The following is an 11,841-nucleotide window of genomic DNA, read 5'->3' on the forward strand; positions in this document are numbered from 1 at the left end:
ACCCAGATTGTTGGGGGCAATTAAGCTGACTTTGTAATAATGCCGCTGTGGTGTGTGTGAAAGCCCTAATAAGCAGGCATATACATAGAATGAAGGCTACTGCTAAGCTTGTAAGCCGCCCTGAGTCTTCGGAGAAGGGCGGGATATAAATGGAATTAAAATAAATAAAAAATAAATAAAATGTATTGCTCATCTTAGGTTTTCTATGCCATATGATTATTTTGCAGCTGCTACTTTATCTTTCCTTTTTATTTGTTTCCTTTTTCATATCTTTATTTGCCACAGTCTTCTTCTAACATATTCTTCCTCTTCCCTTTTCAAAGAAGATTAGGCTGTGGTTTTTATACTAAATATCAGAATACAAACAGATGAAATACTATGGTCTCATTTTTACAGCTAGGTTGCTCCAAAATTATTTTTCCTCCATTAGATACATCAGCAGGACAGACCAGAAAGAAATCTCATAATCATGATAAAATATATTAAAATGTTTTTAAGAAAGGAAGATTATACTAAATGGTAATATTATCTGAAATACATTCATTTGACAATCTTAGCATACTTAGAATTAAAGGCCCAACTTGACTAACAACATTGCTAGAATTAAATACAGATCAAATTATAATAAAAATCATTTAGTCTTAAATTTAGCCACCCTAAATTTTTAAAACATAAACCCCAGGTATTTCTGTACAGTCCTAATATAGCAAGCTGTAATTAGTTGCAATGCATTTTGATAGAAGGACATCTATCAACTTGTTTTTCTTCTAACAGATCTCTCCTTGTAAGCTTAACCACACAGAGAAAGTTTCTGTGAATTAGCCACAAAGAAACTAATTTTCCGGATTACAAAACCTTCCTGTCTGGGATTTGGCCCCTTAGAAAATAAACCCTACATGTTCTTAAGTACCGTATCTAAAACAGACAGCTAAAAGGAAAGAATACAGTATCAGCCAATTATTGGAGAATATTCATCTATTTCTCATCCTATCACATCTTATTCAATGGGCTTGTTCACATGGTAACTCAAACCATAGCATGTCACTCAAAGTGACTTCTGATACATAGCTGGGTTTATAACAGGGACCCTTCGTTATAAGTGGCAATCATGCTTATAGTACATTAGTTCATCTGAATCTATTCAAATCCAGACAGGAGAGTTAAGCAATGACTAACTCCTCCTTCCAGCTTCCAAACACAGAATCAGTGAACAGGAGTAGCTATAATTTTAATTCTTGAAGTTGTCTCCATTACTTTTAGTTTAACTGAAGAACATATTTTTTTTTAAAAAAAGTAACAGCACTATTTCACCATTCTGCACATGACATCCATACCATTTGGAATAGACAGGGACAGTTTTAGGCATAAATTAAGCAAGCTATATCTTAGGACAGTGGTGGCAAACCTATGGCACGCATGCCAGAGGCAGCACTCAGCCCTCTCTGTGGGCTCGTGCGCCATCGCCCCAGCCCCACATCCCCCCCGCGGCCCCCTCTTCAGCAGTCCCCCCAGAGGAGAGTTGCCTCTGAGTGTGGCCCACATGGAGCAGCACAGCCAAGGACATAGCAGCTGGGAAGCGGGGACAAGACTCCGCCATCGTACCCCATCGCACACAGTTGATGCTGCAGGGCGCCGGCGGAAGGCATGGCTGCCATGGCACTGCTGAACCGCCTGGGGGACGTGCAGTGGGCCGTGGAGGTGGTGGGTGGCCCTGTGGGCGGATGGGCTGGGACAGGGGTGGGTGGAGCATGGGCGGAGCCAGGACAGGATGGGGGCGGTGTTACGTTTTGGGCATTCGGTCTCTAAAAGGTTCGCCATCACTGTCTTAGGACTTTGAAGTCTGAAGGGATCTCTCAAAATTTCAGGTTTTTTTCCATGTTTTAAAGTTTTATTCTAATTTCATATCTGAAGTCTCCTAAATTAAGCCCTCATTAATTAATATATTTTTGCATTCAGGTGTGGGCCTTCTCCACACCACCACAAAACTGTTATGCATTTTGCTAGTGTAAGTTGCAAAACATAAATTGAATTGTTACATAGCCTTATTCTCTGTTAATGCTTGCCAAATATAGTAGTTTCCCGCAGCTTAAGGTCTCACCATGTGTAAATCCAACCCTGGGGATGGGAAGGATATTTTTTTTTAAATCAAGCCTGAAAGGTTTACCTAGTGACCGTTGGGGTGCCTAGGATACCAGGAGAGGGACTGAGCTCTCCATGAACAGGTCTCTTACTCTTAAATAAGCAGAATTAGATAAGCAGAATTTAATTGTGTCAGGGAATGGTTCTACTGTTCTGTACCAGCCTGCTACCGGCCCTGCAGAAAAGGCAGGGACAACCCCTTTTACAAGAAGGCAAGAGGCTGGAACTAAGCCTGCCAAATTTATGGATACAAAAGCAAACAGAACAAGACACGAACCATGAAACAGGAGCTATTCAAGCGGTTGCCTTCAGCAAACCAGCCCTCCCACGCATTCCCCTTTTATACAGTTCAGGGCGTGGCTTCTCTCTGCCTCCTTCCGAGGTGCCCCATTGCCTTCCTCTGTTTACTCCTGATTGACTGCCTCCTGCGTCGGGCGTCCTTGAACAGGGCCAGCTGTGGGTCATCTTCATCCACGCTGTCAGGCTCACACAGCTGGGTCTGCGTCGTGACCAGGTGGGAGGGGCCTGGCTGAGGGCTCTCATCAGCAAGCTCTCCAACCCCCTCAGCAACCTCTCCAACACCCCCCTCCTCCTCCTCTGAGTCGTCCGACCCAAATGCCGAACCCACAGGCTGACCCTGAATCACAACATCTACAATGGTTACATTAAAGGGAAACTTAAAGGTCAAAAATCAAAATGCAACTTCTCTAACCTGGATTTACACTTTGAATTTTGACCACACAAACAGAATGTTTGTGAAGACTGATGTAGCTATTAAATTTGAATATGCAATTTAAAACCAGAATACTGATTGTGTATCGCCACTTTTTCTAGTTTTCTGGTAAATCATGGAGGATGTATTAAGCAAATAACAGTAGATATTGGATACCACTGTTTATGACTTTGTTGTCTATAGTGAAATAGAGATAACTATAAATCTAAATCTCATCAGTAGTCACAATCCATAGCAAACCTTGCAGCTGGAATGAGCTGATGAGCAATTACTTTGATAATTTCTTTTTGGTGGAATTCTACCTTGAAGGAAGCCTACCTGAATGCTATATCAGATTTCTCCAAAATGCATTTAAAACCTCCTTTATGTTTTTTTTAATACAAGTATACTGTATTCTCACTTACATTTTAACATTTCATTTTTGTTCTGTATATTTATATGTTACTTTATGTTTTTATTCAAATCACTGGTTCTATTTGGAAAAAGGAAGTTAAAGAGGTAAATATAATGTACTATATATGTTTCTGAAAGTAATGTGAACAAATTAATCTACAAAGTTTTTTATATCGTTTCATTTAGAATCTTTGTCACACAATTAACTTTGCATATTCAAAACTTTTCAAGGAAAGACTATTGTACTATAACTAGGCTGCAAAAAACAGAAAATCACATGACAACAAAAGGTTTTCCACCATTAATGATCATTTGTATTTCTGCAGTCAGATACAGTAACCCTATATATTATACAGAACACAGGATTCATTATGTCTTGCTCCAATTACTGTATTAAAGAGAAGATGAGGAAATAATTGTCATTACTCACCTTGAATACTTCAGAGAAGAAACCAGATCCTATTTTCTCACAGGAGAAGTCATCAAGTCTTGTAAGTCTTGAAAAGGCACTTATCAAGGCTCTATATGAAGAAGTCCAAACTCTGCCCATCTGGGACATGGTCCCATCATTTCCGCCACCCCCATCAAAGTCTTCAATGCGCTCTAAACGTGGTGGAAATCCCGCTATTGAATTTCGCTTGCTCCGATCCATTTTGTAAAAACAATCCTTTAGAAGAAGACCTCTCACATCTTAAGTGGTTGACCTCTGTTTCTTCCCTCTGGCTGAATACTGAAAATGAAGGATACATCAATGTTTTCTTTTTCCAAACTTTTCTTATTTAAAAAAAATGTGTGAAATTTACACGGGACAAATCAAGAAGAAAAAAGAAATTTTGATTAGTCAAGGCTTTTAATCAGATAATGATAAGATTTCAGTCCAGGAGATCAGAGGAGGAGGTTCTACAAATTATTTTTTTTTCCATTTAGGTGACAGTACATGTTCATATAGTAAATGATTTAGTAAACTGTTGTAGCTAATAGAGATAGTATATCTCATCATTTTCTCTATAAAATATGGAATAATTTCATCCAAAACTTGCATTTATACAATATGTTAAAGTCTTTGCTAAATATTTGTGAATGTAAAACTGTCAAGCACTAGAACTCCAAAGAAATAATTCAATAATTGAAAATAGTGACTGGTTTTATTCCACAATATTTTAGATCAGCCTAAAAGTATTTTCTATCTGAATTGTCCTGTCAATTGACTGTCAAGTATCTATACAGCCTAGTAGGTTAGGGGAAATTCATTTTCATTATAAAAAGTTTCATGATGCAAATATTTCATCTCAGTTACCAAAAAAAGAACATAGTAACTTGGCCAGGTACTCCCTCTTTAGATAGAGTTCAGATATGTGCTTTCCCCTAGCCATAATATTTTAAATAAGAACTGTTACTAGTGCACACATACATTTACACAATAATTCATTCATTCTTGCAGGACTCTGCCAGAAACATACAGGTTTCAATACTATAATCTAGAGGGGTAGGCAACCTTGGCTCTTTTATGACTCATGGACTTCAACTCCCAGAATTCCTGAGCCAGCCAAGCTGGCTCAGGAATTCTGGGAGTTGAAGTCCATGAGTCATAAAAGAGCCAAGGTTGCCTACCCCCCTGATCTAGAACCATGTCACAGGAATTTATTTCTCTATAGTTTTGCACTAACAAGGTAGTTCTTTCTTCTTAGAGGTTTGTTTCTTTAAAGAAACAAATTTGTCCTTTCCCTTATACTACTAGAATAGAAATGGCACTTGAATCATACAGTGTATATACCCCTCACTAGTGAGGAGATTCCAGAGTTGCCTATGATGGCTGGGAGCGGTAGCCTCAATACATCTGAACTGAGGGTTACCACCAAATTGAATTGACATCAATATCTTGTTGATAAGTGTTCAAAATTACCACTAGCCTGTATTCATATTGATTTAACATTGTTTTCCACTGACGTAGTTATCACTATATTAGATAAGAAGTAGGATGTGAATTATTAGATGTGAAGTTATTTCCCCATTCAGATAGCAATGTGCTGAATAGGTTATGGGCCCTCATTTATCACAAAGTTATTGGAAAGAAGAACTATCACTTCCTAAATTCTCTGGAAGAAGGATAGGATACCAAAATATACCAAGCAAAACCATTATACTGTTGATTGATCACCCTATTCAAATATGTCTCCTGTTCAAATAGGTTTCCATACTTATAACAGTACATCTAGATGTGTTCAATGAGATTACCAGGGCACCAAAAGCATAAAGGATCGCAGATTGGAGTTAATTAGCCCAAGAAATAGTTACAGAGATAGCCAGATCAAAGTATGATGATGTAATTTGGAAACAAAGTCTGTAGTGCAATTTAGATTCTTGAAACGTGAAAGTTCAGGTTACAAGTAAGGCAAGGTCAGAAGAACTAGAATTCAAAGCCAAGAACTGAAGAAATGACTATTTTAGCAACTACCAACCTTTAGCTGTTTTAAAGAACTCTAAAGGTAAAAGGTAAAGGTTCCCCCGCACATGCGTGCTAGTCGTTTCCGGCTCTAGGGGCCGGTGCTCATCTCCGTTTCAAAGCCGAAGAGCCAGCGCTTGTCCGAGGACGTCTCCGTGGTCATGTGGCCGGCATGACTAGACGCCAAAGGCGCACGGAACGCTGTTACCTTCCCACCGTAGTGGTCCCTATTTTTCTACTTGCATTTTTACATGCTTTCGAACTGCTAGGTTGGCAGAAGCTGGGACAAGTAACAGGCGCTCACTCTGTTACGCGGCACTCGGGATTCGACCCGCCAAACTGCCGACCATCTGATCGACAAGCTCAGCGTCCTAAATGTCTCCTTTTCTTGGCAACAAATATATTGGTAGAGAAATTTCCAGTTGATTCAGATGGGAATTTCTTTATTACAAATAAATCCTGGACTCTTTCCAAACTTCTTGCACAGTATAACCAGGAAATTAACCTAACATAACATCTCAAGCACCATGAACCTCCTGGCTAGCATCAGTTTTGCCATCAGACTTGATGAAAAGATTGAATGGTTTAAATCAGGGGTGTCAAACTGCTGCCGGATGTGTCACGCCTAAACCATGCCTATCCCATTGCCGGCAATGGAAAAAAAGTGACGATATGTTGCGACACGTCACGTGATGTTGTGAGTTTGACACCCATGGTCTAAATAGAAGAGGAGATAGTGTCTAGAATATTTTGTAGAAGATACAGCATATGTGAACCTGATGCTGTATCATTATACCACTTCATAGTAAATGTGATTTTCTACACCATGGAATTCTTGACTATGGCTAAGTGATAAATTAAACCAATCTGCTCTGACACCTATTTTAATCTAATTTCTCTCCCTAATAGCTTGATCTTCATAAAAAATGTAGGACTTCCATTACAAGAAAATAAAGTTTATACACCAAAATGTTGAAACACTAGAAAACTATATTTTAGTTTGGTAGAATGATATAATACTTTCAGTTTTTACAGCTAATTATAATATTCTAGAAAATTATAAAAAACATGAAGTTCATCATTCATTTTTTAATTTGTATGTTTTCATATTTACCCATTTTAATGTTCAATAAAAACATACAAACGTTTTCCAGAAGGTCCATCTGTTTTTATTTTATTTGGAGGAATTTGAGTCAGTTTCTGACTCCTGGCAACTGTCCGGATTAGTCCCTGCAGTTTTCTTGGCACATTTTTCTTTGGAAATGATATTTTTGGAAGTGGTCATTCTCGGCTTCCTAGCACAGAGAAAGAGTGACTGGCCCAAGGTAACCCAACTGGCTTTATGTGCAAGAAAGACTAGAACTAAGCATCTCCCCATTTCTAGACTAATGCCTTAATGACTACTAGCTAATTTGTAATAACCTAACCATACTGTACTTTTCATGATAGTGTACAAAGTGTATGGCATCATTAATGCATAACACATTCCTTTTCTTATGCCAGCACCATTTTAACAAGTTTGCTGTAATTTATAAAATGTAATTTACTAAAAGTCTTAGCAATCCATATACCTTTCCAGAAATATTCATGCCATTTTCTTTTGTAAATTGGGAACATTTTCATACTTAGCAGAGTTTATTAAAGCATGTTGTATCTTTATTTCCACCTGTCAGCACCATATACTCTTTTCAACATTGGAAAAACGCAGTTTTGGTGCTAAATGGGGATTAGAACTCTGTATCATGATGAAGCTGAAAAAACTTTTAGGGCAAGAATTGAGAAGAGCACCAGGTTGGGAAAATGTTTTAGAGTACTGATCATTTAAGTTTCAAATATGAAACTAATCCAAATATTTGACCTTATTATCAATTTAGAGACAGTAATAGTTAATAGGGTTATTTATAAAAAGTAAATCAGACATGCCTGAAATGAGATCATAAATTCTGATTACCAATCTATACAGCCTTCTCTAAAAATAATGGCACTTGTTGTCTAACAATGCTGAAAAACATCCAACAAGCAAAGAAAGGTATGAAAGTTGCTTCCTGCCTGAAATCATGCTTGTATCCACATGAAGGGCAGATTTTTAATTTACAAGAGATAATTCTACCAATTATATACACAAAAAAGCATATTATCCTGCTGTATTCAGAGACCATTATAGAAGCAGCAGACTGCATTAATTTAAAGGACCTCAAAAGAGATGCACACATAAATCCATGTGCAACATAAAGGAGACAAAGGAAAACTCCTTACAATTAACACTCAGCTTTTCTATTCAGGACATGCTACCATGCTGTACTGAATGAAAAACCTAAGCAGAAGCCACAAATCTTAAGATTCAGTGGCACTTAATAGTATCAACTCTATAATTTCAAAACACCTATGGAAACAAGCTCTATTTAATAACACTCAGTAAGATTTAGTGCTTCCTAAACGAGAAGATAGTCAAGCAAAACATTACAGCAGGGATTTTCAAACTTGGCCCTTTTATGACTTGTGGACTTCAACTCCCAGAATTCCTCAGCTAGCGTGCCTGACTGAGGAATTCTGGGAGTTGAAGTCCACAAGTCATAAAAGGGCCAAGTTTGAAGACCCCTGTGACTTAAGTCTTAGTCTTCGGGTATTGACCTCCAGGAAGTCACCCGGATCTTCACGCCTGTTAACGTCGGCATGCAAAAACTTAGGGAGGCGGGCGCGCGCGCGCGCACACATCCAGGCATTCGCTCGCTCGCTCGCTCGCTCCTGCTCGGCTCAGAATCCACCCAGCCCTGCTTCCTTTCCCTCCCGCTGCACACCTTGGGAAAGACCCTTCCCCCCCCCACACACACACACATACACACACACACACCCCTCCGCCTCGACAGTAGGCACTGCGATTCGCCATACCGCTCTGCTGCCCTTTACCTGCCTGGAAGCGGAGGAGGAAGAGAGGCGGTGCATCCCGCATTCCAAGGGACAGCTCATATTCACAGGCCTTCCAGGACAGTGGAAGCGCGACACACCAAGTAATGCTCCGCAGTAGATAGCCAGGCAAGGTAGCGGGACACGGAAGGGAGCAACTGGTCGCTTTCCAGCAGACCCAGTTACGCAAACCTAGGCCGCAGCGGCCGCGGGCTCTTCCCCTCCCTCCCTCCTCTCCGCCTAAGTCCGCAGCACCGAGCGAAAGAAAGAACGGCGGGCGCGCGCCCAGCTGAGTTCCCCCGAACCCTACAACCCAAACTAAATCGCCCGAGCTGGCTGGAGGCCACCACAGGGCGAGGAAGGGCGGGACCTGCCTGCGGATTTCCACCAATCGAGAGAGCTTCCTGTTGGACGGGCAGCGAACGTAGCTAATCGAGTTGAAGGTTGACTCACAGCCGCGGTCTGTGTCTCCTCTTTGGTTAAGAGAGAGAGAGAGAGAGCTTGAGTGGCAGCTCAGTTTGACTTCGGCACAACAACAGTTCCCGAGCCAACGCAAACGAAAGGGCGGGACGAAGAAAGAGCTGAGGTTGGACCACGGATTGAAGGCGGATGAGGAATACTGTGTGGGAATGTCAAGCCAATGAGAATAAGTTTGCCCCTGAAAGCGAAAGAGGAAAGCATTCTAAATTGTTTGCACAAGGAGGGAAGAATTCAGCTGTCAACCGAGCCAGAGTTAATTGTTTGCTGCACAAGGCAATGCTACCTAAATTTGCTGCACCGAGTCTTTTGGTAGGCGACAGATTTTGTAACAGACTACAGTGTTGCACACGGGCGCACTAACAACTACTAATCGGTTTTGGAAATGATGTAATTCATGAAAGTCCTCTGTGTCCCGTGAACAGCAATAAAGCAAAATTACCACAAGACACTTCAATTACCACTTTCCTTTTCACTAAAACCTTTGTTACTGGGAAAGTGCCGTTAACAGGGTACCATATGACTTACCTTCCTCAATGTCTTTAAACTGTGGGTGTCTTTTGCATTGGGGCATTTAGGCTTAATAATGAGCACAGTTCATTTCATCCATTGGACTTTCTCCTGGCTAGATACCAATAGGATTTGTCTCATGAAAAATTATCCCTTGTAGTGGCATACCTCAAGACTTCCATACTGAATCATACATATATTTAAACAAAGGGTCTGATGCTTTGTCAAAAAAAATTAAACGTGTCACAACATCACAAGGCAAGCTCAGCCCTTATTATAAGTGTGTACAATATCACAGCATATGTGTAAAAGGCATGGAGCTTGGACAGCAATGTCATAATTTCACCATTTATACCCCTTTGACTACTCCCAATAGTCTTCTATTTGAGGTGAGGTCAGGAGACCTGTTGTAGGTGTGACTACAAACATGGTTTTGGCATGATGAAGTGTGGGTGTATCCATTCCTCTGACTGTTCCAGCCTCTGCAGGAGCCATTTCTTTTCCAATAATTACCCTCTTAGATTAATGCTTGATTTCCTGAATTGCTTTCATTTACATCACCACCCCATGTCTCTTTTTCAGAAAACATTTTATATTGCTTCTTATTTTATGAATGTTTGTATTCAAAGTAATTTAAAATAAAATTTCATTTTTGAGTTGGTTTCTCCAGCCTTAATGGAGTGTAAAGCTTACTATTTTGTGAGAAAATTACTAATGTTTTTAGCAAACTAAAAGCTGGAGGGTTTTTTTGTTTTTGTTTTTTTGCAGACCGAAAGAAGTAATCTCTTGAAAACCCTTTAACTGGACAGGGTAGCCAGCCTATATTGCCCATAATGCAGTACAGTTGCTACTAAGAAACTCTTTGAATTGAGCCACCTTACCAAAGCCATGTATTGTACTTCCATATTTGTGCCATTAGAACTACCCATTGGAAGAAATTGTGTGATTTTATTGACTGGAATATCGGCAGTTTCTCAGCACAAGCAAAATTCTTTCAGCTGTCAAATCTTATGTTCTGATGACTCTTAGTGAAATCTGGCTGTGGTTCTGTACAATTAGTTCTCTGTTTAACAACACAATACTGGTATAGAAAAACAAAATATCAGCATGATAGGCATTGTCATGAAACGGAGAGACCTGAAGGAAAAGTTGTTCAAAAGAAGAGATGTGTGTGTTTCATGCAGCTGCAGGTCAAGGCTTTTCTTAAAAAGAAAACCAGTTCCAGAAATATGTTCTTGTTGCTTATTTTTTTAAATGGTGGGGAAAGCACTTTTCAATGAGCTGTCATCATTCATATGGGCCCTGAAGACCCGATCCCATATGGAAACAGGTAGAACAATTTCCTGCTGATGACTTATTTAAACATACATACACACACATGTTGTTTTTCTGGTTATAGTCCAAAAGTAGTTTACCATTGCCTTCTGGGATACATTTTTGATCTACAGCCCTGGTATTCTCTAGAGGTCTCCTATCTAAATACTAATTAGGTTTAAACCAGCTAAACTGAGCTGTTTCTGCTTTGTACCTATAAAATCAATGAAACAGAATTATTTGATAAACTGATATGTACAAAGAAATATTGTCCAGGCAAAATAACAGAATGGAAGAAAGAAAAAAGCCAGCACATAAGCACTTGGCCCAAGCCATCATAGATTTTGGAAATACGATATTTCCATTTTTATGGTATTCTGGTATAATTTTCCAAGTAGATGCTTGGCACAAATGTTCTTGAAGGATGGATTTTCCCTATTTGGAATATACTTGACAGATGAGAGAAAATAAATGGAATTGGAAGGTCTAAAATCACTGCTTATTTATAGAGTTAGCTGGAAACACAGGCTCTGCCAAATTCTCTAAGGCCTCCTTAAAAACCAAAAGCATTCTTCAAAATGTTTCTTGTGTAGGAAAATACTTGGCAAAAGTAGTATTGAGCAGTAGTTCCCAATCTTTTTATGATGTTTGGGGAAAACTAATATATTCTAATTAAAGTGTAAAATTTGTCCAGGATAGCATGTTGGATATGTGTCTACAACTTTTGCCCAGGAAATTGAGCTATAAATCAACATTTATAAGTACATGTATCAGTCTGTGATTCAATAAAAGTTAAAATGAGAGTGACATCTTGTGTTCAAACTACAGTAGTGAACAAAAGGTTCCAAATACGTAAAATTAAAATCCTTAACATTTTGTGTAACAGTTCTACTTCTTTAGAAATTAAGATAGAAAAAGTATTTTAAAT

At 39.3% G+C, this 11,841-nt stretch overlaps 1 protein-coding gene across 1 annotated transcript in view; it reads right to left on the reverse strand.

Moving 5' to 3' along the window:
- The window catches only part of TESK2 (testis associated actin remodelling kinase 2), a 78,938-nt gene extending 70,032 nt beyond the window's left edge, over positions 1 to 8,906 (reverse strand). Inside the window, exons 1-2 of the mRNA XM_081325680.1 lie at positions 8,616 to 8,906; positions 3,696 to 3,995 (exon numbers count right to left, since the gene is read on the reverse strand). Of these exons, the coding sequence (XP_081181806.1) occupies positions 3,696 to 3,917 (222 nt within the window). The 5' untranslated portion in view covers positions 3,918 to 3,995; positions 8,616 to 8,906. The remainder of the gene's footprint in view (positions 1 to 3,695; positions 3,996 to 8,615) is intronic.
- Between the last annotated feature and the right edge of the window lie 2,935 nt (positions 8,907 to 11,841).

The sequence above is a fragment of the Vipera berus genome (genome assembly GCF_964194415.1).
Source record: "Vipera berus genome assembly, chromosome: 3".
Taxonomy (NCBI): Eukaryota; Metazoa; Chordata; class Lepidosauria; order Squamata; family Viperidae; genus Vipera; species Vipera berus.